At 34.4% G+C, this 26,990-nt stretch overlaps 3 protein-coding genes and 1 non-coding gene across 8 annotated transcripts; 2 read left to right on the top strand and 2 right to left on the bottom strand.

The window, feature by feature from the left end:
* Window positions 1–368: 368 nt before the first annotated feature.
* LOC112736239 (uncharacterized) lies at window positions 369–6,124 on the bottom strand. 4 transcript variants are annotated; one of them, XR_011869268.1, is made up of 8 exons: window positions 6,034–6,116; window positions 4,990–5,524; window positions 4,015–4,449; window positions 3,315–3,834; window positions 1,417–2,642; window positions 1,225–1,342; window positions 1,080–1,134; window positions 369–996 (listed from the first exon to the last, which is right to left on the bottom strand). XR_011869268.1 is itself a non-coding variant. In XM_029291349.2 (7 exons), the coding sequence occupies exons 2-6, from the start codon at window positions 5,513–5,515 to the stop codon at window positions 1,094–1,096; spliced, it is 2,940 nt and encodes a 979-aa protein (XP_029147182.1). In that variant the 5' UTR covers window positions 5,516–5,524; window positions 6,034–6,124; the 3' UTR covers window positions 369–996; window positions 1,080–1,093. The 4 variants fall into 4 exon arrangements, 2 of the variants coding, with proteins under 2 accessions (XP_029147182.1, XP_072067077.1); XR_011869269.1 differs by having other exon boundaries at window positions 4,990–5,633; window positions 6,034–6,110; XM_029291349.2 differs by having other exon boundaries at window positions 1,225–2,642; window positions 6,034–6,124.
* Window positions 6,125–17,386: 11,262 nt separating this feature from the next.
* LOC112736238 (probable magnesium transporter NIPA1) lies at window positions 17,387–21,615 on the top strand. 2 transcript variants are annotated; one of them, XM_025785607.2, is made up of 9 exons: window positions 17,387–17,813; window positions 18,072–18,275; window positions 18,508–18,564; window positions 19,141–19,231; window positions 19,342–19,502; window positions 19,603–19,730; window positions 19,826–19,963; window positions 20,480–20,572; window positions 21,075–21,615. In XM_025785607.2, the coding sequence occupies exons 2-9, from the start codon at window positions 18,149–18,151 to the stop codon at window positions 21,246–21,248; spliced, it is 969 nt and encodes a 322-aa protein (XP_025641392.1). In that variant the 5' UTR covers window positions 17,387–17,813; window positions 18,072–18,148; the 3' UTR covers window positions 21,249–21,615. The 2 variants fall into 2 exon arrangements, with proteins under 2 accessions (XP_025641392.1, XP_072069107.1); XM_072213006.1 differs by lacking the exon at window positions 20,480–20,572.
* Window positions 21,616–21,748: 133 nt separating this feature from the next.
* Window positions 21,749–21,830, bottom strand: TRNAS-AGA (transfer RNA serine (anticodon AGA)). The gene has a single exon. It is a non-coding gene; the product is annotated as a tRNA-Ser (tRNA).
* LOC140178052 (uncharacterized) lies at window positions 21,762–23,918 on the top strand. Its single transcript, XM_072213005.1, has one exon. It carries the CDS (start codon window positions 22,372–22,374, stop codon window positions 23,713–23,715), a length of 1,344 nt encoding a protein of 447 aa, XP_072069106.1. The 5' UTR covers window positions 21,762–22,371; the 3' UTR covers window positions 23,716–23,918.
* The last annotated feature ends 3,072 nt before the right edge of the window (window positions 23,919–26,990 follow it).

Here is a 26,990-nt window from a genome sequence, read left to right as displayed (position 1 = left end):
AGAATCTGACCTCATACCTTCATTTTACACAAGAGAAACCAACCCAGCAAAACTTTATCTCAAAGCTCGAACAGATTTCAACGTGAATAACCTGCATTTATTTGGATATAAAATGCCCACACCATAAAATGAGTAAAAGAAAGTGAACCTATGATTGCCAACATCAAAGATTGATGTGCGCAACTAAACTTTATCATACTAAGAAAATTCCCCAAAGGGTCTAGAACCTACAGATATATAGCAAACAACTGTTGGTAGTTTAACACATAAGATTAAAAATACCATTATCCCTAAGTTTTTAGAAGCATAAAATCAGGACATTGATTAAAAGGGGCTCTCCCTACTGGCTAACATGATATCTGGAGGACTGAAAAAAAGAGTTCAGATTTCATCTAAACTTCAAATTAAGTTTCATAAAAAAGAACTGTATAATTAAGATAACATTCCAACATACATCAATCAAGCAGTAAAAGAAGCATGATATATAAGCGCTGCGTGGCTGATCATGACAAATTCACGACACTTCTTGAAACCTTAAACCACATCACAGCTCAGATTCTATATCTGATCTTTGTTCCAACCCAACCTGAAAAAAGGAAATAATCAATTGAATTTGTTCATCAGCTAACACATAATATTCTGGGAACCAAATCAAATAGCGAAGCATCCTGAGAATTCTGATTTCTACTAAGAAGAAACTGTCTATTCCTTGGAAGGAATTAGTTCAGTAAACTTAATGAGAATCCTTAATTAGAATATGCGCCATAATCATTGGCGGGTGAAAAAATCTTCAACCATGATTCCTGCAATGCTCTTGTAGTGAAACAATATATGACAGCATTATGAAACCAAATCAGCCTTGTGTAACATGGCTTCTCTGATAAGTAGGTGCCACTTTTGGTTCCGGATGAAATGACAAAGATCTATGTCACAATAATGTCCATTAGCATAGTCAAAAGCCAGGTTGAATCTTTGAAATCATTTATATTCCCACTCCTGTAATCCACAGAAAGTAATTAAGCTTTAATAATTATTTAAGTGTGCAGAATTCAATTTAGTTCAGTATTTTAAATCAATACCAAATAGAGAGTGCTTAATATCTTCCACTTCTTGCTTCTTCACCACACATACGGTCTGCATTAAAGAGGATTCTCATGTTTTGCCATACATAACCTAAAATAATCAATAATTAACATCAAAGGTTGACAATAGGATTTAGCATACCTTGGTTATAATCAGCTCCAGCATTTTCACTTGACCCTTCTGACTTGCAGCTTTTGTTTGGTGAAACCCAATTCCCACTATCATTTGCCTTTGCCATCTTTAAATTTATAGTTGGTTCCTGCACAGCATCTTCATGAACTTTTGAATTTATATTGCTAGTAGCATTTTCTCCATCATTCAAATGATGTTTACCTTCCATAAATCCAGAATCAGTTTGTGTTATTCCCTTAGATTCGTACTCCTCCATAACTTGTGGGGAGAGCCCATTACCATCACATTCAACTGGGTTGTGATTTCCTGATTTTGATTTAGATAGGGATTTCTCTTGATGCTCTGATCTTTCATATCTGCTTCCATATTTATCACCAGTGTGACGCTTTCCTTCAGGGGACTTAGACCTAAGTTTTCTCTGTTCAAAATTGCTTTCATCCAATTCTTTATGTGATGAGCTGCCTCCATTGTTATGCTCAACCTCTAATGATATTGACCTGGAACGTCTTCTATTGCGATGCTTTGATTTTTTATCTTTACTATCACCTGACTTATCTTTAGTGCGATGCTTCCCTTCAACAGATCTTGACCTGTTTCTTTTAGTGTGATGATGCTTTGACCTATCAGTTTTGATCTTTTTTTCATCCTCTCTTTCATCAATTTCATTCTTACTTTCTGTTGATCTTGATCTGGAACGCCTTTTATCACTAGGCCTTGACCTTCTATGCTTGCTTTCATCTGATTTCTCAGGCAAGCGCTGCTTATCATCCACAGATTTCGATCTTGACCGTTTATTATGCCTGGATCTACTTTCATCCACTCTTCTTGGGGATGATCGGCGGCTCCTATAAGGCTTCTCCTCGACAGATACTGACCTGGACCGTCTTCTCTCTCTATTTTTAGATTTTCCATGCAGGACTTCTTCATTTTTGCTGGATTGAAGCCTATTATCATCTGAAGAAACTGATCTTGAGCGTCTTTTGCTCTCTTGTTTGATTTCATCAATCTTGGGAGATGACTTACTACCTCTGCGATGACTTGGGGATCCAGAATCAGCACGTGATTCTTTCCTTCCTCTATGAGGTGAACTTTCTCTGTGACGTTTTGGAGAAACAGATTCAGTTCGATGTGATTTCCTTGAATGAGGGCTCACGCTCCTACTCCTATTCCTTCTTGAAGCAGATGAATGCCGATCAAGGTATCTATCTGAATCCCGTCTTCTGCTTCTATCACTGTGTTCTCTGATGTCTCTATAGGACCTTCGATCCCTTTCATAGCTTGAATAATGATGGGACCTGACTGGTGATCTGGACCGACGACCCCTATTGTAGCGAGCAGGAGAGTAGGAACGAGACCTCCTCCTTCTTCGATAACTAACAGGAGATCTTGACTTTGATCGAGATCTTGCACGAGGAGGAGAAGGAGACCTGAAAATTGAAATTGAATTAATGAATTAAAGACCTTTGTTAGCACATGAAAATGAAGGACAAAAAAAAAAAAAATATAAAAACAAGATTTTGTCACCACAATCTAAACTTTCCTTGTTCCACAACCATTCAGCCATATATTTTAAAGACAGATCAACATGCAACAATTTTAAAACACTATGCACAATAATTGCACACATTGTGGGGGGAACCCTTAAGATTGATGAGAATGCATATTCACAATAAAGAGATATGCTACTCAACCTCACAGCTATCGCACATAAAACTGCAAGCTTCTATAATACAAAGGCAATTGTGTAATATATATATATATATATATATAAAGATAAAAAAGCAAAGGATGCATTGCACTCACACTAAACCCAAAACTATTAAGTATAGTAAAACATATACCAACGAATGGGAACTTTTGAAATGGGGACAAGATTATGATTTTTTCCCCCCTAAAACATCAAAATGACAAAAACCTTAGGCACCTTTACCAAACTTATAAATCTATTTCATGCATTATTCTAATGGGTTCATGATACTTATGTAGGGCACCCTAAAATGAATTAGTTGCAAGTTGCAACAATAAAAACATTGAAAATGAATAGTCAAGATGCACCAGTAGAACAATAACACTAGGAAAAATTGACAAAGTAAACAGACCTGGATTTCTGTTTTGTTTCTTTCTCTTCAATTTCAGGTCCATCGGCTTTCAGTTTCTTACTTATTTCAGCAGCTCGGGCTGCCGCTAACTCTGTTGCAGACTTCATGGTGGCGGCTTTATTGGCAGCCTGCTGTGCAGTCATGGTTTGTTGCATAATCAGAGCTTGCTGGAATTGCATCTGCTGCATTGCCACAGCTTGCTGCATCATCAAAGGAAGAGATGACGAAGCAAGGGAAGAATTCACAACAGATGGTTTTTGCGGAAGAGATTTTGCCATCTCAACATTCAAAGGCCGGCCACCAACATCTATGTTATTTAACGCCAGAGCAGCAGTTGCCTCTTCAGGTTTTGAATATTCTATATAAGCAAAATGCTTTGAATCAGCAATTGTGCATTCAACAACTGTGCCACAGAAGCCAAAGAGTTGTTTTAGTTGTTCAACAGTGAGAAGTGGACTCAGATTGCTAACTTGGAGAGTTTTCTTCAATGCATCATCCTTACCAGCTTTTTCAGGTGAGCCTGATTAAGTTACCATAGATGATAAGAATACAGCAAGAAATACTTAAACGGAAAACAAGAAGAACAAAAAAAAGGTAACTACCAAACATGACAAAAAGTCACCAACAGAGAGCACTTCTTGTATAAGAGCTCTGTAATACCAAACACAGCAACAAACAAAATTAACACGCCACAACATACCAGTGGAATCTTTTACTGACTGAGCTTGCACCTGAGCTGCATGGGCTTGAAGTGCTTGGGCAGCGACTATTGCCTGTGCAGCAGCCATTGCAGCAGCAGACGGAGCCATAGGAGCTTGGCTAAGTGTTCCCATTGAGGTCGTTGCAGCTAATGCAGTCATTAGCAAATTATGAGGTGGGTGATTCAACTTACAATCGACTTTTATACATCGCCCATTAAGATAATCACGGCAAACTTCCCCTAGTGAGGCCCCAATTCCAGGTAAAATAGCACCCCCAGAAGCTCCAGCAACAATCCCTGGAATCATTCCCAGTAATCCTGGGAATGCCCCTGAAACGGACCCAGAGTAGTTCGGCATGTTTGGCATAGTTTGATTAACAAGATTTGGAAAAGAAGATGCCGGAGCTAAACCGAGCAGCCCTCCACTACTATTTCCTGCAATATAACAAACCAAACTGTCAAAGCATTGAAAATTGAAAATTAACAAGTTCAACTCTGTCTCTTTCTGAATAGCCCAACCAAGAAGGAAAGTAAACTTATTATGTTCCATTAATGGGGGGAAAGAAGAAGGATAAAGTGAGATAGAGAACTTAAATAGGTGTAATCTTTTCCGTCCTTTTTGGCTCTGATTTAGTTTTGAAATTTTATTTTCCTTGTAGTTTCTCTCATCAAATTTAAATATGTTAAGATCCAACAATATCACTGCCATGCTGTTTTTAATAATACAAAAATACCACCGCTGTTCGATTTATGAAAATACAAATGATACTCAAGTGGTACCAATTATATTTGGTGACATTTACTGTATTATGACACTATCCAATTGTAACCAAAATTTTAAATTTTACAATACCTATATGTTAGAACTGTGATCAGAACCGTTAACTAGGACTTCAGGAGAAATTCAAAACCACACATGGCATCATATATATCTAAATAATGCAGAGAATTTTGCGGCAGAGTAATGGTGAATACCTGCACTGAAAAACACAGGGAATGGACTACCCATGATTGCCTTGCCATTACATTCAACACTGACCATGTAATTCCCTCTCTTGGGCACCACATAAGTGACGTTATACGTTCCATCACCCATATCCTTCACAATCCCTTCTTGATCAGACCCTCCAACGCCCAAACCTGGCGTCACCCTCACCTTGACTTGTGCACCCCCACCTGAAACCTTCCTCTCATCTGAATCCTTGGTGACCACTGTGAACGAAGAAGGAGCACAGGCTGTTCCGCCGGCAATGCCAGTACCCGCCGCCGTGCACTTGGAAGGATCCACAGGTCCAATAGGCTTATTGGCCAAATCCTCGTATTCCTCGGATTCACTGTCAGATTGAACAGTGCCCTTCTCGCGACTCTTCTCCAAATCCTTGAAGGTCGCTTCGAAAGCAGCTTTAGCTGCCGCGGCTTTCTCGGCTTCGCTCTTCAGCTTGGCCTCCTCGGCTTGCTTCATCCATACCGGCTTTGCAACGGCCGAACTCCGATCAGCCATCAACCCTACCTGATACCGAAAACAAGAAGTAGCAAATCTCCTATAAATGCCCAATCGGTGAAGGAAATCTTCAATTGAAGTGCTCAATTGAAGCACACTCAGCTCCCGTTAACACAAACTATCAAAGGAAAAACCCTAGAACTAGGTTAAAACATAAAACAAACAAATAAATAGAAGTGGCATAATAAAAGGGCTTCCTGGATAAAGAATATATAGGAACAGGTTGAATCTGATGCCGAATGCGAAAATGTTACAGAAAGGAAGAGATGAAAAACGGCATTACGTCAAGGTATCAAGATTCAAAATCAGATTCCAAAGATTTGGAGAATTAAAACCGCGAAAAAGCATGGAAATAAAATTAAGAGGGTATTGTTAGGGAAAGAAGAAAATCCCAAGCTGATTTGGTAAAGCAGGGCGCAGGGTGAATTTTATTAGAGATTATAGATTTTGGGGGAGAGAGAGAGGGAGAAAGAGGGGAAGAAGGTTTGATAGGAGAAAGGGAAAAGCAGAGCGCGTACCTGTTCTCACTCTGGTCTCTGGCGTTGAATGTTGGTTTGGGCTTTGTGCTTCGCAATCGGAAATTCGTAATATTCATATGGGACTGAGTTTTTTTATAAATAAATAATTTATTTATTTTATTTATTGAGATAAGTAATTTATAACATATTTATCAATTTACAACATATTAATTTTTTTATTTACGGTACAAATGAGATATATTTATAATTAGGATAAAATACTAAATTAATACTTTACATTTAGACGTAATTCTGTTTTGGTCTTTAAAGTTTAAAGTATTTTATTTAAATTTAAAAAAATTTCATTTAGTTTCAATTTAGTCCTAAGGTCAAAGTTAAATAATTAACAAAATGTCCTCCATGACAGTAGTATAAACTCCAAAAACACAAGATCGACCGTGGATACGTCAATACATTTATTTATCATTCTCCTTAGTTCTATAGAAAATATTTCATTTAAATTGTAAGAAAAATAATAAATAAATGTATTGATACATCAACGATTGATTTTGGACTTATGGAGCTTGTACTTGTTTTCCATATATCTTGCTGTCATGTAAGACATTCCATTAATTATTTAACTTTGACCTTACGGTAGGACTACATTAAAACTAAATGAAACTTTTTTGAATTCAAATATGACACTTTAAACCTTAAGGACCAAAACAAAATTATGTCCAAACGTAGGGGACCAATTTAATACTTTACCCTTATAATTATTTTATTCAAAGTTTAAACTATAAACGAAATATATATATTATTATAAAAAAATTATAATTAAAATAATATCAATTTAATTTTTATTTTTAAATTAATCTAAATTTTAAAGTTATATTTTAAAATTGCTACGCTACCTATTTAAAATTAGTTATTTAAAAAATTAGTACATTAATTTTTTAAAAGTCAACCTATTTAAATTAATACTAAAAAAGAGTACATAAAAAAATATAGATCGAATTGGATTGATTTAAATTTAAAAAAAATAATTTGTACGTGTTCAAGTTATGTGATGAAAAAAATGTGATAATTAAATCATTTAGTATATGAGAGAATATTTATTTTAGACTTAAGTGATAATTAGGTCTCTGAGGATTTCGCATTCGGACAAATTAGACCCTGAAGAAAAAAAAAAGTAACAATTAGATCCTTCAAGAAACGAAACATGAACATGTTACATTCTTCTATTAGTAAGACTAACGGCGCCTCTGACGTGGATTGTGAATGTGTTGAAGTGTCTGTTAAATACCACATTGGAATTACTCTAAATGATAAGGACAAATTGGTCCTTCTATATTGTTTGAATTTAACATGCCTCAAACTCTAATTTTCCAGAATTTTCAATTATTCACCCTGAAACAAAACCTTAGCACAATGTAGAATGAATAGCATCGGAAGCTCCAGAAGCACGAGGTGCCAAAGGAAAAGGAATGAAGGTAGCGGTTGAAATTATAAGGGTGACTCAACACATGGAAAATGTTTCAATAATAAAATGACTCCCAAGTGTAACTGTCATCTATATGCAACAATATACAAGTTTGGAATAGTAGAAAATTTAGATAGGTTGTTCTTAGAGTGCCCAAATTATAGGGTAATTGTTAATTCGAATTTTTTTTATTATTTGAGTTTTGAGTATTGCATTGAATTGAAATTTATAGCTATCATTCATGGTATATTTTTTAGTTCCATTTATAAGACAATTTGTTATACTGCAAGTTTTTTAGATGGTTGGATGATGTTACTAGAGATGTGGAGGTTCAAAATTCTAAGCAGGGAGTGGAGGATAGATTAAATGATTTAGAAGAGAGAATTATGAGATTGAAAATGGATTGTAGAAATAAGAAAACTCCAAACAAAATTATTGGTAGTAGATTTAGAAATGTTGTGTATTTTATGGCTGGTTTTTTAATTATAATTATTGTGAATGTGTGGAGCAACGATTTTGGGTGAATCAAATTAGATAGTTGATGTATAAATGTAGTAGTATTTGTAATTGTATTATTATGAATGCAATAATGAATAAGTATTTTTGAATCATTGTATAATCTATGATGGATGTTGGTGTTAATGAATTTGATGTTCACATTGATGAAATGAAAGAAATCAAATAACTATAATAGGCATAAGAGCGTTGTTATATTATCTAAGCTTCCAAAAGATTGTTTCCCGTTACAAGGGTTTATCCAAAAAAATACTGAACACTTATCTGTGTTACTAAATCAAAAGAAAATCTACATAGCAATATTATCACAACTGCACAATATATTGTACCTAATTCAAAACATGATTTAAATCCAAAGAAAGTATATCCAAAATACTAATCGATCATATCCAAAATATTACAGTTTTATTCATTGAAGACTTTAACTAAGGCTTAAATCTAGGGGGTAGGAATGAAGTGAAACATTCTTAAAGTTGTTCCTAAACTTGTTGCAGCCAGATTTCTGCAGAAATATCATCAGTTAAGCTTGTTAATTGTTATGGGAGAGCTTATTCAGGCCTTATAATTGATTGTTTTTTTTTAAATAAGACTAGATTCAGTGGCTTAGCAGCAAAAGATTTTGACTGGACTTGAGTTGAATTTTTTTCTTGGGTAGTTGTTGTTGAAGGGGCCTTATAATTGATTTCACATTTTGAGTAATGACATTGGGGTTAGAATTTTCTGTTTGGACTGAATTTGGCTAAATAGATATGAATGAAACAATTGCTCCAATATCAGACTAAAACTAAGCATCTAAATAATCGATTAATCAGTTTAATAGTAGGACTTCTAAACCCTTACAAGTTAGAAATAGGACATTTAAATCTCTAATAAAAATAATAACAGACAACTAAATCCTTAAGAATAGTGTGAATATACAATTAACTTTGCTTACCTGTGGCTGTGGGTTGGGTTCAGCAATGGTTTCTTGATTTTCTGGCTGAGAAGAATTTTGAGACAGCTATACCTCTTCTTATGTATTATTTTTTTACGAGAATCTTGTTCTTTTTTTCCTTTCTTAATTACTGGAGCTCTTTTGCATGTCTTGAAGTTATGGCTAGATTTGCTACACTTGATGCAAGTCACCATGAAGCTTCTCCTAACTTTATTTGCATTTAGCAGTGGCTCAATAGAATATTTTTTTTCTTGCATGTAGCTTTGGACGCCCAACGAGTCTTTTAAGCTTGGGTGGAATAGGTCTTGATCCTTCTGTCCTCTCCCAATATTGCTCACTTGGAACTGGCTCAACACAATGTTGGTATGTAGCATTGAATGAGGTCATTTGCAATTGCAACCATGGATAACAATAGTTTTCAGGTCCCTCATTTCTCCAAGCTATTGCAGATATAGCATGCACACATAGCATTCTTGACATGTACAAGTAAACAACAACAACAAATCAAATCAGCTAATCCAGCTAACAAACTATTTCTATATCTAATCCAAAAAGTTCTATGATTAGGAAGTTTTGATATGACCTGTGAGTTGCCACACATTACAGGTGCATGTGCTTTGGACCAGATTTACTAGCACCTTCCTCCCATCACATTGAACCTCATATTTGACTCAATCATCATCACCAATCCATTGTAGTTGTCACTTATCACTAGCCTTCTTTAGCATCTTCATTTTTTTTTTTTTGTTGAATTGGTGCAATCTTTTCCTTGTACTCACCCAAAAATTTCTTGTAATTTGTCATCTTTCTCATGATATAACATCTGAGTTCTTCACACATAGTCAATACTGGTTTAGCCATATAATGCACAATCCTTGAGTTCCAAACCTCACACATGTTATTGGTCAAATTATTTACCTTAGGTCAATGGCTAAAGTATGCTTTGACCCACACAGCAGGCTCAAACTTAGCCAAATAGGCTTATGCTTTCTCATTTATTCTCTTTAGCTTTTCCATACTTGCTTTGAACTCAACTGTAGTTATGTATCTAGCACACTCCCACACAGCACCTTTAGTTTGCTTATTTTTGTATTGCTTCAAGAAGTTTTTTCAAATGTGCATCACACAGTTTTTGTGATGTGCATTGGGCATCACTTCTCGAAGTGCAGGAACCAGACCCTAATAACAAACACATACAATTCAGTACCATAAGCATAATAAACAATCAAACTATGCTAACATATGAAGAATACTCTAAAAATTTTATCTTTTGTTGGTCAGATATGAAGCTCCATCCGTGTGTTTGAACATCTCCTAAATCTTCTAGCGATAGAGTCAGAAATCATTTTCATGTTTTCTTGGTCTCTGATGCAACCACAACATAAGCCACCACATATAAATGGTTATTTGAATCTTGAGCCACAACAGATAATAATTATAATAGTCCTTTAGAAAATACCAGTCTAGCCCAATCAATGGGCGACATCTTACCTTGAAACCTTACTTACATGCATCTAGACAAATATAAAGTCTATTAAATAGTGGAGAAGATTGTGGAATTGCCTCAACTCCTAACAAGGCTGTGCTACCAGGATTACTTTTCAATATCTCAACCAGATAATCTCTTAGTTTGCCATACTGTTCACTTTTCTTACCAATTACTAACTATCTTGCCTTCTTAAGTGCCCTTTGCATGCTCTTGTAGTGAATTTGCATGTTATAATCCTGCTTTACGTGTTCTAATACTTCCTTTTGTGTGAACTTTGGCTGTGTCCGTAATCGCTTCTCAAGTGTCTTAGTAAGCCATCTAACATTTACCTGATTGCTTTCAAAGTTCCGATTGCATGTATGTTCAGGAAAAAAAGTTTTGATTTGGAAACAATTTTCACATGAATTCTATGAGCAAAAAATTAAGAATGGACAATTTTTCTCAGCACACTTGGCTCTTGACCTCACCTTGTCATTCTTTAGCCACTGTAATTCTTTACCCTGAGCTACTGTCCAGTCCTTTAGTGTCCTCTTGAACTGGTCCAAAGTGTCAAACTTCATACCAATTTCTTGCTTCACTTTTCTAAATTCAACATCCTCTGAAAAGTCAACAAAACCAGTCCTGTAAACATCATTCTCTGCATCGCTTCCAACAGGAGTGTGCAAGTCCTCTGATTCATAGTCAAATACTTTCTTGTCACTTGACTCCTTGTTAGCGCGTGTTTCCCCCCAAAAAAACCCAACAAAAGGGTCATCCTCAGCCTCTTCAACATTTTTCGCATGTTCATGATGTTCTTCATCTCCATCATCTCCAAGTTCAATTGGGTGCTGACTTGAATTAAAGTTCCCCACGTGCTTTGTAGCCCGATGTTGCAGTCTTGAACTCCTCCTCACCTTATATTCCTTCTTCTTTCGAGGTTTAGGGGAATTGCTAAATACAGAAATCTCTTTATTAGTAACTTTCTTTCTTTTTGGAGAAGTAACTTTCTTTCCTTTTGAAGAATGGTTACTGTCTGCAACCTTCTTTTTTTTCATCACTCTTGCATGCTCCTCTTCAATATTAGTGTCTGATTGGTTAAAACCTGGAGGTGGGGGCTTATACAGCTCATCTTCAGCGCTCTCGTAACCATTATCATTACTGTCATCATCAGAAATAGGAGAATCACCAACTTCATCACACCCTATAGTATCTTCACCACCAAGAATATGATGCTCAAAATATATATAGAACTGCTCACACTCCTTGTTTTGTATTTTGTGCTCCCTTAAAGCATTGATCTCTAAATCTCCAAAGATAGGATGTAAACCGGCTTTAAAATTAGCAGCATTCAAATCAAACCACATCATTGCTTTGTAATCATCGTAACCCAAGCTCTTGAACAATTCCTTCAAGTCAAAGAAGTTCATAAGATCCAGATCTATCTCTGGAAACCTCTCAACTAAACCATCCCGGTAACTCAACTCTCCCTGTTTGTTCCTCACAAATTTTTTCTCATGGTTGAATACATGAATAGCAAATTTCTCCATCTGTTAAGTATAAACACAATTATTATTTGAATCAATTGGGACAACAGTTAACTAACGAATCAGGAATATGTATGTCTTTTTTTAATTATGACATAAAGTGATACTAGTCTTTTTGTTAATCATTAGTTTCAGCAATTATATACAAATAAACAGAAGCCCCCCAAAAAGTAACAAAAAATGCATAAATAATTCTAAATGTGGCAAAATGTGTCATGCAAACAAGTTGAAAACTATGGGATCACCATACTTTGCAGAAGATTAAACAATTTGTTTCAAACGAGGGGACCACCATAAAAGTAACTGACAAAGGGATACACTAGCTGACAAAAGCATCACCATTTTTTACCTGACTCGAGGATGTCTCCGCTAATACCGGTTTCTTTGATGACGTCTTCTTCCTTGCTGGTACATTGAAGAAGAATTGTGACTTTTGTTACTGCAGAGCCAAGACTCTTTGACCTTAGCTTCTCTTTAGGGTTAATAGGTAATAACAGAGGGTAACTGAAGGTTAAGAACAAAGTGAAACAAATATAAAAGAAGAAAATTTATAAAACGATGTCGTCCTACTGCAGATGTGGCAGAAACGCACACATCAGTTCACGTAACGGGACAGCAAAGCAACTCCGTTCCGTTTTGTTACATGGACTGACGAATGGATATATTGTGTCCAACGTCTCATATTCTGGGGGATCTAATTGTTACTTTTTTTTCTTCAGGGTCTAACTTGTCTGAACGCGAAATCCTCAGGGACCTAATTCTCACTTTACTCTTTATTTTATTAAAAGAAACGTGATGAGTTGAGTACTCTTTTAATATGATATGAAGAGTTTAAGTATTATTTAGTAGTTATTAGTTTATATGTTTAAATATTAGAATGTTAATTTAATTTCAGGTATTTTAACTTTGTTTATTTAATTATTAGATTAGACTTTATATTAATAAATTTAGAATTTTTTATTTTAATCTAATAAGATGCTATAAATACCTCATAAAACCAAAACTATTAATCTATTATAGCCGCTATAGAGAGATGAAAAGAGTTTCAAAATACTTTTTGGTTTGGTGATGAAATCATAGTGTAGATAAGTGAGGTTGAGTGAGTCTCTCCCTTATTATATCAGAAAATTGGGTAGAAGGCTGCGTGATTCCTTTTGATTTAATTTTTAAACTATGGTTTGGATAAGTTAGATTGAGAAGTCTTTTTTTATTGCATAAAAAAATTTAGTAGAAGATAGAGTAATTCTTTTTGTATTCAATTTCAACCCTTTTTTTTTATTATTTTATTTCAATTTCAATCCCTATCTTTTTATTTATCCCTTATTTCATATCAGCTTTGGTTATTAGATTAATTCTTATTAACCTATATTTGTCATCTTGTACCCAAAAACGGCTGTCACCCTCCTCTCCATCAATCTCTCCCTTTCATTCTTCTTCTTCTTCCTCTCTGCCCTAATCGGAGTTAACGGTGGTGATGGAGCTTCGGCAACGGCAGTGAGATGCAACGTCGTGGAAAAGCATCTCATTCTCCTCCCTCATCTTACGTTGCTCGGTCTCTATGTGTCTCTCTCTCAAGCTCTCTCAGTCTCTGCTTCTGTCTTTGTTATCAAATGAATGAATGAGTGATTGAAGGAAAGAGTGATTTATGTGTGTTGGAAGAAGGAAGATAATACGCGTGCTTTGGAAAATTCAGAGATGCAACGCGTGGGTAAGGTAAGGCTGAGAGTGAGATTAGTGTCAGTATATATATGTGAAGGTGAGAAAATGAGAAATTATATATATTGAATAATAGAGATATGTATAAAAATAAAAAACTTTGTAACAAAAATACATATTAATAGTATAAGAATTTTTACAAAATCTTTAGATTAAAATAATTCAAAATGTAATTATGATACCAAAAATTATTTTGGGAATATATAAAAATATATCTATTGACATACTAATAAAATCAAATGATTATTTTTAAATTTAAAACTATAATAATCACATTAATCATCTTTTTTATAAAATAAAATTTAAATAAAAACTTAATTAAATTATTTTTAATAAGTTATTTTCTAAAAATAAGGAGTCCAAATTATTAAAATAAATTAAAACCTTTTTCAATTTAAAATTTTTAAAAATGCGGATCGTTACAATTCTATCTTCAGATTTCAAACTTTCAATTTTTCAGAAAAATTTCAGTATCTATTCTTCTATTTCAAATTCAAGATTTACTCTACCATTTAGTTTTTCTTTCTCTTGTCAGTAAAAAAAAAGATCACACCAACTCTTATCAACACTCTACAAATACTTTACAGGGTCATGGAAAAAAATGTTACATATTAAAATAGCAACGAGATCGACTTCATAAATTAACAAAAGGCACTTACATTTTAGTTTGGACATTTATAACATAATCTCCCTAGATTCACATATGTTCTTGACCATTTGGGTATGAGTTGATTGTTACATTCACATCTCTTTAGTAGTCATTCGTGACTATTTCTAGTGCTTTTTCTCCCACAATTTTCTTAAGAGCGTCAGTTGTTGGAGCTACCAACAACATTGTTGTCTCAATCTATCATCACTCTTTCCAAACGTCCGTAACAACAACGGAAGAGAAGGAAAGTAATTTCTAATAGTAAACGATAGTTTTTAGAACTTAAGTTGAGATTAGGGTTATAAATCAATAATGAAAATTAAATTGAGTTAAAAATTTAAAATTATTATATAACATAACTGTTGGTTATCTGTCGTGATTTTCTTCTATATATCATTATTTTGATCACGAATATTCGTTAAAAAATATTTTAAAAATAACCGTGAATCACTTTCGTTAAATTTAAAAAAAAAAAACATAATTATAAATTAAGAGATAAAATTAAGATTTAATTGCAAATTCAAAGACCAGTCTATAATTTAACTCAGGTTTTGATTTTAGAGTGAGTCGATCCATCTTGTTAAGGTTCGGAGAATATGACTAAAGAATATATTTGTTCAGTTGCTTGCATAGTTACGTTGTGTCTTTTAGAGCTTTTGACTTTTGATTTTGCTTTTCATAATTTACATTATTTAGTAACACAATCAGAATTATATCGTATAATTCTAGTGTTCCATAGTTTTTCTTATTTTTTTAAAATTAAGATAGCATGAGATTTTAGTGTATTTTTCAGAACATTGTTATTGCGTTCATAATTTTATATTAAAGTCTAGATCCTTGGCTCCTTGCTACACTTCAAACGTTGCATAGTGCGGTCCACACAAAAAATAAAATAAAAAAAAAACAACTTTGTTCATACATTTGATTATGATTAAGGACATTTTTTTTAAAAAAATTATTAACAATTATTTTTCATTTTATAAATTAAGTAAAATTAATAAAAAAAAACCATAATATATTATATTTTTTACGAGTGCAAAAATTATGCTGTTCCAATGACTTTAATGATTTCTTATACAACTCTTTAAAAAAAGTAATAATATCGAAACAAAAATGCTATTTGTATACAAAAATTAGTCATTAAAATATTTATGTATAAATATATATATGATTTAATTTATTTTCAACGTGTATTTATATTTTAGTATATATTTTATACTAGTGACTAATTTTAATAGCTGATTCTAATCGTACATATAACATATCAAAATAAGATGTGCTATATATTTTATACTGATGATTAATTTTAGTGACTGATTTTAATATACACGTAGTATAGTCAATATCGAAATAAAATGTGCTATATCATCTAATCAATTAATGTAACCATATATAATTAGATAACAATATAATACAAAGACAATTTAAAAAATTATTATATCAAAATTAAACTCTTAAAATATTTTTTAAGTAATGTGGTGGTATATTGTTAAAATTTTAAATTCTATTTAACTTAAGTAAACGTTTTCTATTTTTTTTAAAAAATTGTAGGAAAAAAATCAGTAAAAAAATTTAATTTTAGGTTTCACTTTTTTCCTACATAATAATAAAACCTTACGGACACTGAAAATTAAAATCCAAATGAACCCTTAACCCTCTTTACTGTCCATGATATTACTAGCAGTTTGTTGTGTTTAGTCTTTGAGCGCTTGTTTTCAATACTGAATGATTCATTTTTACGATACATACAGTCCAAGGTTTCAGCAAAAATGGATTTAATTGTTGTTTTTTTATTTTTTTTGGGTCAATTCCAGTTTAGTTTTGATTCCTTCACCAATTCACATGTCTCGGTTTCACATAAGCTGATAAATAAAGGGTGGAAAAGGAGAAAAGAACACGAGAAATCAGAAAAAGAAGTAGTAAGAAGCCTAAAAAGGATGACAATACCATTTTGTTTAGTTCTCTTGTTTGGTATCTTCCTTTTTTAAATAAAATAAAAATATGGAGTTTAAATTTTGTGGACGAGAAGGAAAATGAGTGCTAGATCTTTATTTCAATCATTCCGTTTAGTTCAAATCCAATTTCTTAGGATTCAATAAACTCTATAAATAGATAAACTCATTTTAAGCAATGTCTCGGATTCAAATCTTGTTGATTTAATTTTCTTGTGTTGTTGATTTCACCGCTAATAAGATGCTAATTATGTCCTGAATTCTAACTACTTGTACACTGACTTTTCATTCCTTCTATCATATAGAGAAAAAAAAAAACATTCTTCCACTAAATATATTAAATAAATAAATAATATTGATAGATAAATAAAACTCAAATATACTAAATAAACAAGTAAAAAAATAAAAAATAAAAAACGCTACATATATAAAATTTAATTACCAAATTAACCCCAATATTTTTTAACTAAATAATTAATTACCAAAACAATCGAAATCATTATAATAAAATAATTAAATTTATAATTGACCAATAATAATTTATATGCAGCAACCAGTAAAGTGAGTCTCGAACCCCCAACATTTAGATGACATTAAAATATAATGACAAAGAAATTATGACATTTGAGTTATAACTCGTTAGCAAATTAAAATATAATTAATTTAGTTAGTAATAGACTCTTAAATAGAATTCAGATTCACGATGAATTTAATCATTGGCCTATTGAGCTGAAAAATACCGTGTGTATCCTAGACTTTTCTATATATATATATATATGAAAAGGAAAAGTCTAGGGGCCAACAACTTTTGTGTTTTCTGACCAGCACTTAATCATCAAAAGAAAAGTGAGTGATTTCTCATCATTAGATGTAATCTCACACCATTAAAAACATTATTGATGGCCAATTGATGGTTACAAAATACCAAAGTTGCTGGCCCCTAACATTGCTCATATGAAAAAATCTAGGAGGCACCGAGACAAGCACTTTTGTTAAAATCTGATCAGCACTTAACCATCAAAAGAAAAATAATTAATCCTACACCATTAAATGTCATCTCACACTATTAAAAATATTGATGATAACTAATTGAAATTCTGCTGGCCCTATCACTCCTCTCTCTCTCTCTCTATATATATATATATATATTATGGGCAATGCACATGAGAAGATGTCCAATATTGATAGATTATTATTGTGGAAGTATAAAGTATCCGTGGTCTTCGCAAATTAGTATCTGTCCAAATGCCATTGGCTTAGGTTCTTGTGATTCTAAATGTATCATACTTGAGTGGAAAGTGGAGAGGCAATGTATCAACAAAACTCGCTCTCACACTCGGAGATATATATACACAAGAGTGTCACACAATACAGCGAAACAACACGTTATAACAATTTCGCATTGGAACACGCGGGTTGCGGACGATCTTAAAATCTCAAAAATTCAAAAAACAATAATTAAAAATTGAAAATCATTATTTCTTGAGGGGATGCATGCGTAACGGACTCATTTCAATTCCACGTTCTCTTCTTCTGAATCATGCTCTTCTAGCTCCCATTACCAACTTGTTTCCGAAGGTACGTATCTCTCTTCATATCATCGTGTTTCTTCTCTGTCACTCACTCGTACCTAGATCCTGTTACGGGGAATTCAACTAATCTGATTCGAGAACTGTAGTTACCTTCGCTAGCACGGATCTTGTAATTTCTATCCAGTTACTGCTTTTCATGTCATGATTCATGATTTGTGTGAATTCACGTTCGAATTTCGATCCTGTTTGATTTCTTAATTTAAGATGTATGTGTAATATGCGACTTTTTTGTTCATGATGATAGATCAATAGCTAAAGGTGAATTTGTTGAGCGAGCTGTTGTAGCTGCTTCTTAGTATATTATTGTGATTATTGTGATATATGGAGGCAACCAAGGACAATGTTACTGGCCTTATTCTGGCCGTTTCGTCCAGCGTTTTCATTGGTTCTAGCTTCATAATCAAGAAGATGGGGCTTCGAAGAGCAGCCACTACAGGGAAAAGAGCAGGTTCATATATAGATCTCATCATCAATTATCCCTATTTTTTCTTCTGTTGAAATTTTCATATCATGCTATCATCTGTGTTATTGAAAATACTTGACCTTAGAATGCGGCAATTGTCTCTTGTCTATTCAGCATACTCTCTAAGTTATCTTTTATCTGTCACTGTCACTTTTTGCTATGTTATTAGATCAGATCAATATATCTAATATCAATGAAATTGTTTTGGTTTGGTCAGCCACTGGAGGGCATTCATACCTACTTGAACCGTTTTGGTGGATTGGAATGATCTCAAGTAAGTGATTTTTTTCCCTGGTTGTTTCCTTTACTGTATTGAAAGCTGAAACCCAGCCCCTTTTGTTTAGTGTATAAGCTACCTAATTTTATTGTAACATTCCTCAGGCACAAGTTGTGTTTGCATGTTGTGCTGTATTACTTGATGATAAGTTTCATCTTTCTTTGGTCTTCATAAGCATTTCAAATAGTTGAAATATCTTTAATTAAAAAGGAAATACATTATTGGACTTTTCTTAACCTCTTTGGCACTAAGGTTCACGTAATTCTTTGATAAGCAATTGTAAAATGACACTGCCCCTTTTTTACTCTCAAAAGCAAGGGGGAAGACCGGAAGAGGGAAAAACATAATTGGCACATGTTAAATTTTTCAGTGTCACAAAAGAATAAAGCATCTATTCTGAAGTGATCACCACTATCTTAGATCCCTTACATGAATCTATCATGTTTTAGATATATACTTAGCTGAGGCCTTTTATCTAGAAAATTTCCCATCTTAACTCTTAGTGTTCTGTAGTTATTTTTCTCTTAGGGAATTTTTTCAACTAATTCTGTATAGATGTCTAAATTTTTGCAGTGATAGTTGGGGAAATAGCCAATTTTGCAGCTTATGCATTTGCACCTGCGATTCTTGTAACCCCTTTAGGAGCCTTAAGTATCATTTTCAGGTAAGAGACATGGTATTCTTCATAGCATAACTTTTAGGAGAGGCATATTGTTACTTCAATAATAAAAATGTGGATGCCGGAAAAATTTACGAACTCATATCATGATGCAGTGCAGTGCTAGCTCACTTTATCTTGAAAGAGAGATTGCACATCTTTGGTGTGCTTGGATGTGCTCTTTGTGTGGTTGGATCTACAACTATTGTTTTGCATGCTCCACATGAAAGAATCATTCACTCTGTCAAGGAAGTTTGGGAGCTTGCTACAGAGCCAGGTATGCTTTCACCGTTAATTGCTTTGTTTCTAGTTCCTTCCAAGCAATTCATATATGTGTGGCTAACGTTGCCCCCCCACCCCTCTTTTCTCATGAACAGGTTTTATTTTGTACACTTGTGCTATGATCATTGTGGTTAATTTTCTCATTTTCTATTGCGTTCCACGCTATGGACAGACCCATATGATAGTATATATTGGAATATGTTCTTTCACAGGCTCAATTACGGTACTAATTATCTTCAACTCTCATGCGTCATGGTTGACCATATAAACTTAGCATGGTCAAAATTATTGTTGTTTCTTTGTTGTTGCATACTATAGGTTATGAGCGTGAAAGCAGTAGGAATAGCTCTGAAGCTTACATTTGAAGGCACAAATCAATTCAAGTACTTTCAGACCTGGTTTTTTACACTGATCGTGTTAGGATGTTGTCTTTTACAGATTAACTACTTGAACAAGGTAATCTTTGGAATTATATTTATCAGTGATGTAATGTATTCTATTCTATTTGCTGATTATTGGAGAATTAGAACCAGAGTCATTTCTGCTGTTTCTAGGATTTGCAGAATTTGACTCAGTTTTAGATGGTGATTTGCATGGCTTTTTCTAAAAAAAAAGATTATGCATTCTCTCTCTTTGAGGTTTCTGTCATGATATCACTAGCTAAATGACCCCGCTTTCATTGTGTAATTCAGTATATAGCATTTTGAAAAAGTTTTAAACAAGAGGCTTTGTAGTGTTTTTTCCCAATTACAATTGATTTGTCCCGGATGAATAAAGCTTGAGATGCAATATTCTAGGAATGGCATGGCATCTTATTTATTCTAGTATCTCCAGTGGACTCACGGTAGAACTTCACCTCATTTTGGCATTCTGTCTGTGTCTTTAAAATAAGTATGTTGAGTTAGCAGTTTGGGATAAGAGCCTTTCTAAGTAAGTTGTAATGCAGTTAGTTTAATCTGGAAACATTTGCAGGCATTGGACACTTTCAACACTGCTGTCGTATCACCAGTTTACTATGTCATGTTTACAACATTTACCATTTTTGCCAGCATGATCATGTTTAAGGTGACTTTACCTTTGTGCCCCTTATGAATTTTTTGTTCCAAACATTTGTTACTTTTGTTTAGAATTTAGAGCTGCGATACTATCTTCAAATCTAGTAGTTTGTGGAAATAAAAATGCCTTCTTCAGAGTGCATGCCAAAGTAAAATTGAAAGATAAAACATAGGTGGAAAATGTGATAAACATAACTACCTATGGTATTAACAATAAATCAGTACTCTCTGGCTACTTTTTAGAGAACATGGACATCTAAATTTAGGCACACTGAATTTTCATATTATGTGAATTTGATTAGTTGAGCCAGTGATCACTCTGTGCTAGAGTTAGAATATAGAGAAAAATAAATCTACTCTGTTCAGAATGAGGTTCTAATTTGTATTTCAAAGACCAAGACTCCAAGATTATACTTTGAAATCTGGTGATCTGTTTTCACATAAAATCTGTATTGGCACTTTGCAAATGAAGTTCTTCTCTACTTTGGTGGTTTCTTTTTTGTGCTGTGCAGGACTGGGCCTTGCAAAATGCATCGCAAATCGCCACTGAGATGTGCGGCTTTGTCACGATTTTATCCGGGACTTTTCTCCTTCACAAAACTAAGGACATGGGAGAGAAACCGGTACTTCCTCCCCCTGTGTTCATAACTCCAGAACACACTAGAAACGACTCAGAAGCAATATAGGCGGTGGACTTCTTTTAAAACCTTGCTGTGCGGCAGTGGTTGTCTTTTCCCCTTTAGAAAAATCTGATGAAGGTTATGCTAAATGCTCTTTCAAAGATGAAGCTGTAATGGAAAAATGGCAAAGCCAAGAATACATCATCTTTGAAAGATTACAGGAAGCATAGCTGGAAATTGTAGATAGATACATGCCACAGTTTAGTTTCTCCTAGTCTTTCCTATTGAATAATTTTTCTTTTTCGTAGAAATAAATTATGGAAACAGATACTTTTGTTTTATTCTTGGCCAAAAGACTAACAATAATCTGGGTGAACATGAGATTATGATCTTTGCAAGTTTTAACCTATTTAGAAGTTCCTGTTATAGTTTATTCTTGTTGCCTTTTCATGTTTGCATATGAAAATTAAAAATTTGATTGAACTCGTATTCTTGTAGGCCAAATGGGCAATAGTACAGGCACAAATAATGGATTGTAATCTTAATTCATAAATAAAAGTATAAAACGTGAGCAGCAGGATTCGAACCTGCGCGGGCAGAGCCCACATGATTTCTAGTCATGCCCGATAACCACTCCGGCATGCCCACAGTTGTTTAAAATTTTCTAAAAATATTTTTAAATTTTTTATTTTAAAAAATTGAAGAAAAGAAAAATAAAAAGAAAGAAAGCAAAAGTAAAATTAGCTGGGAAATTTTCTGCTTTCTTTGCACACGAGTGCTTGTGAGTTTCAATCCCACCCCAGTTAGCCACATCAACTAGTTTCACTTCCTCAGGAAAAATCCAACTTTCCGCGAAAATCATTGTTGTTACCACACTCAGCGCCCAGCTCCTTCTATTTGGATTCCTCCTCCGAAGCTCCACTAGGTAAGCCACCACCGCCATCATGTTGCTCCTCTCCATTTTCAGAGACAATCAATCGTTCATTCGCTAGGTTAAAATTCTGAATTCGAAACCAATCAAAATTCAAGCGAGTTGCGCTATTTTCCCGTTCTCGATGCAATCAGAATCGATACACGACAAGGTTTTGGTGCTTGACGAAGCCGAACAAGAAGAAGAAGGAGGCAGCATCACCAACACCAACTTCACCGCCGTGACCGTTAACGTTACCGTAATCGGGATTGGTTTGAGATGATTCCTCCTCGACGGAAGAAATGGACGGAAGCGGAGGAGAAAACCCTAATCGACAAGTATGGCGAGATGGTCGGTGACGGCACGCTGGCGAAGATGAGAACTCGCGAGAAGAAGTTCAAGCCAATCGCCTGTCACGTCAACACGATCCACCACCTCCGCGACCCTGTCGCGTTCCCTTGGCAGTGGTCCTGGAAGGACGTGTCCACAAAAGTGCAGAACATGCGCCACCAGTACCTCCTTGTTAAGCAGAAGATCAAGAAGCCTGAGTTCTCCGGGTCGGAGAACGGTTCTTCTCACGGTGGGGATTGTGATGGTGATTTTGATTGGGTGGAGGGACTCACGCATTGGTCTAATTTTCTGAGGTACAAGGATGTGTTTGGGGATGTCCCACTTGGTGTTGGTGGTCATGGTAGTGGTGGTGATTTGATGGCGGTCGTTGACGGGGATCGAGATCACGATCATGATCACGGAGATGGGTTTATTGATGGTAGTGGTGGTGGTGGGGGTGGGGAAATGGATATAGTTGAGTTTGAGCAGATTGGTCATGGTGAGGATGGGGATTTTGGGGCTGCTATGGACAATGAAGTGATGGGTTTGGGGTTTGAGTATGATGTTGAGGAAGGGGAGGAGAATTGTAATGGGAGTGGTGGCAGTCGAGCGAGGGATGATGTGGAGAACGGGTATGTGTGTGAAAATGGGGAATTGACGGGGTTGAATTTGAAGAAGAAGAGGAAGGTGGTTAAGGGGATGGAAAAGAAGGCATGGAGGTTTCTAGCTAACCAGCTGAGACAGTTGAGGGAAATGGAGGCTCGATTTGAGCAGCGTGAGATGGATAGAGAAAGGGAGAGACAAAGGAGGGAGAACGTCCGAGTGGAGCTTGATAAGCAGTGGGAGAAGAGACTGGAGGAGAGGGAGAAGGATAGGATGAAGGCAAGGAGGCAGTGGATGCCTAAGTGGGAAGCTATGGAGAAGGAGAACGAAGAGATGGAAAGGAAAAGAAGAGATGAAGAGTTGATTCGTGAGAGGGAACGGGAAGAGAGAATGAATTGCAGGAGGCTAGAATGGAAGAAGAGGGTTGATGAGATGCTAAATCAGCACCGAGCAGAGATGGGCCAAATGCAAACCCGAATACTTCATGAGCAACAAAACCTTACTAGCCAGTTACTTGGTATATTCTCACAATGGACTGCTCAACCTGCTGGTTTATCTGATCATACTAGTGCTAGCAACCATTATCTTTCACAAATGATGCAAAATTTGCATCATGTAAACGGAATGGTTCATGGTGACACCAGGGTTGAGGGAGACAATCAAGAAGATCAATTCATTGTTGATGGATGATGCATTCCCCCACATTTACTGTAATGTCCAAGGATCATTTCATTTACAAGAGGAGACATAAAATTGCACATAACTGTCGAACGCATTCTTAACTGTACTTATGTATCTCTTCAGTTAGGTATGATTGTACACTCTGTCTAGTTTTAAACATTTTTGATGTAACTATCTCTATATATATAATAATGCATTTTGTTCCTTGTTTCTTCCTTACTGAGTTATGAAACTTGTTTTACCTAATATATCTCATCAATGCTTCTATGATTCTATCCAGACTATCTAAACCGGGAATTCACTAACTTGTCCATTGAAGGATGAATGTTATGAGGAATTTAATTTACAATCTAACTCATTTGTTTTTTCTAAGAATACTCTATACCCTGTAGTGCGATATCATCTATATGATGCTTGCAATGAATTGAAAAAATTCCTATCTTGCTTTCTTACCAAGTGTTCTGTACAAGTCACTGAAGTCAGTTCTGGTATTCCTGTGTGCTTGATAGTAGTGAAAATTTGAAGGTTAGATAGAGGAAAGTTGAGAGATGTATCTAAGCTTATAGTTACTCCATTTTCACTTGGTTGATTGAGTTTATCAAGAGTCAAACTATTCAGAAAAGCTTTGTTGTTTGGTGAAGACACACCCATGCATATATTATTATGCCACTTCTTATTTCTGTCTTTTTTTGCTGTTGTTTTAGCTATTATGTATAATAAATATCATTTGCACATTTATTTTATAATAATTAATGGGAGAAATAGATCTTCTACTGAGGTGTGTTGTCAACAAAGCTAATAATAATATTGATAAAGTTGTGCACATTACATGAGTCCTCTTGAATCATGATTCATGATGTCTTGTTGGAAACTTGAGTTAACTAATGATTATTCTGGTAACAATAGTGTTGTCATATTCTTATATTGCACCCATTGGGTCAGACTTCGATCAGCTCCATTGACAGGCATGAACCAATTATTGCACCACTTGAATTTCCACTATTTCTTTTTCAGTAGAAAAACCACCATTGTGAGCATTAAAGCCTTGAATATCAGACAGAAACTTACCAAAAATAGAAACCCTTGAATCATAATATTCACCTGCAGTCTAAAAAAAAAATCCCATTAAACGCTCCCGTGTCTTTTGACCAAATCAGATCTTCATTCTCCCCAGCTTATTAATACCGAATAGATAATAAGTTAATAACACAAAATTATTATATTTAATTTAATATTTATAATTTTATATATATAATATTTATAGTTATATATTTATTAAATTTAAATTATTTATTTATTTTGGTAATAATTAAAAAATATAAAATAAAAAAATTGTAGGTTACTTTCTACTTATCTTTACTTCTTCTAAATATCTTTTATTTGCAAATTTCTGGCAATAAATATAACTATTTGGATTGAACTCAACTCTTAGTAATATTAATGTAGTGAATGTGGAAAATAATCAGGAAATAAAATATTCATCAAATATTCACCTTTGAATGAAAAATTAGTTCTAATTTGATCTAACGATAAAACTCCCTTATTTTACCTTCTAAAGTAAAATCCCACTGTAAACAAATTGTTCCAATAGTTTATTGGCATAATAAAAATCAATTGAGAAGGAACAAAGGCATAAGAAGAAAAAGAAAAAAGACTTGTTGAACTTGTTTACAAAAATAATTTGCTCACATAACATTTTTTTTCTTATTCTAAAACAAAAGTCAAATTTTATTTTCTAAAATTGGAAAAATACATACATACATTCATACATGTATCTTCTTTAAAGAGGTAGTGTTATCCGACAGTAACAAGAATTAAATACCAAAGATTCGATCTCATTCCGTTAGCAAACTCATTAATGAGAAAAAAACTTCAAGAAAATTACTTAATTGACAGCCCGAATTAGTTGAAGATTATCAAATCAATTTTTTTACACAGATATTATTGTTTAGTACTTTGAAATTGTAACGATGAACCGGTGCAAGCAATTCTTTCCAATTGCAAATTAGAACCGAATCATTAAGACGTGAAAATTTATTCCACACAAGTGGACAGAAGATGGTAATAAAAATTGCCTTATCAAACAAGTTTGCTCAGCAAGAGACAGCTGAAAAAGGAAAGTAATTTTTCATTTGTTCAAGATATCTGTATAAAACACCAAAATAAGCAAGTTATTTGTAATAACCGAGTTTTATCAACTTGCACTAAAAGTTTAAAATAGAACACACAATTATTAGTAGCAATAAAAGCACATAACCCTCCCAAATCACGTAGCCAATCAGTCAAATTTAATTCAAAGATTTTCTAAGTTAATACAAAGATATTAATTAGAAGAGTAGAACCGATTTCTGTAATTATAAAGATCTCAGTATATTAAATTAAACCTTTTAATATTGTGCACAACTACAAACTCTAATCAACACTATACAATACAAGTTTTTATATAAATAACCTTTAATCATGCCACTATCAATACGTATTCAAATTCAAAATTGCAACATCTCTTTCTCTCTTGAGCCATGGCAGCACAAAGTTCTGATGCTTGTCCTTCTGAATCCTCTAGCATCTCTGCCACCTTCCAAGGGATTGATAACAACACAAGGGACAATGATCTAGCTTCTGAACCAGACCAAGCCTCAAATTCCAATAATAATATGGAAAGGATGTTGGATTTTGTGAAGCTCTCCAACAACGATGTTTCATCGATTCGATGTTCTTCCAACGTGAAAGAGCTTGATTTTTTCAACACCGGGAAGAGGGTGATGGGATCATCGTCAACTTGGACTAATAATAATAATGTTGACGAAGGAAAAGATGAAAACACTGAAGAAAAAGAAAGGACTTCAGAGCCGAAAACTTTCTCTTGCAATTTTTGCAAGAGAGAGTTCTCGTCCTCTCAAGCCCTTGGTGGGCACCAAAATGCCCACAAACAAGAGCGTGCGATAGCGAAACGTCGCCAAGGGATGGACACGGGTGCTTTTGGTCACCCTCACTTTCCATATTATCCTTACCATAGCTTTTTCACACCATCTTTATATGGGTCCTATAATAGGACACTTGGGGTAAGAGTGGAGTCTATGATTCACAAACCTTCTTATCCTTGGTCTGCTGGTCTTAGGTTTGGTCGTAATCATAATTGGTCAACGCAGAGGATTCTTGGTTCATCATCATCATTAGCACTTGATAGGTTAAGTATTGAGGGTTTGCAACCAAATAATGAAGTAGGCGGGGTTAGTGGAATTCAAGCAAGTTCTTCGAATTTGAGAAAAGAAGATGATAATGGT

Source organism: Arachis hypogaea, chromosome 13, assembly GCF_003086295.3.
Source record: "Arachis hypogaea cultivar Tifrunner chromosome 13, arahy.Tifrunner.gnm2.J5K5, whole genome shotgun sequence".
In the NCBI taxonomy this organism is placed as follows: Eukaryota; Viridiplantae; Streptophyta; class Magnoliopsida; order Fabales; family Fabaceae; genus Arachis; species Arachis hypogaea.
The sequence above is the reverse complement of the archived record's forward strand: the minus strand, read 5'-3'. Positions and strand labels throughout refer to the sequence as shown.

What these genes read in the sequence shown, in the direction of transcription:
- LOC140178052 (XM_072213005.1), top strand. Translation starts at nt 22,372, where the DNA reads ATGATTCCTCCTCGACGGAAGAAATGGACGGAAGCGGAGGAGAAAACC.
- LOC112736239 (XM_029291349.2), bottom strand. Translation starts at nt 5,515, where the DNA reads ATGGCTGATCGGAGTTCGGCCGTTGCAAAGCCGGTATGGATGAAGCAA. An exon ending in CCCTGTGTTTTTCAGTGCAG is followed by an intron (nt 4,450 to 4,989) that starts GTATTCACCATT and finishes GTTATATTGCAG; the next exon opens with GAAATAGTAGTGGAGGGCTG. An exon ending in TGGAGCTGATTATAACCAAG is followed by an intron (nt 1,135 to 1,224) that starts GTATGCTAAATC and finishes TCTTTAATGCAG; the next exon opens with ACCGTATGTGTGGTGAAGAA.
- LOC112736238 (XM_025785607.2), top strand. Translation starts at nt 18,149, where the DNA reads ATGGAGGCAACCAAGGACAATGTTACTGGCCTTATTCTGGCCGTTTCG. An exon ending in GTGGATTGGAATGATCTCAA is followed by an intron (nt 18,565 to 19,140) that starts GTAAGTGATTTT and finishes AAATTTTTGCAG; the next exon opens with TGATAGTTGGGGAAATAGCC. An exon ending in AGATTAACTACTTGAACAAG is followed by an intron (nt 19,964 to 20,479) that starts GTAATCTTTGGA and finishes AAACATTTGCAG; the next exon opens with GCATTGGACACTTTCAACAC.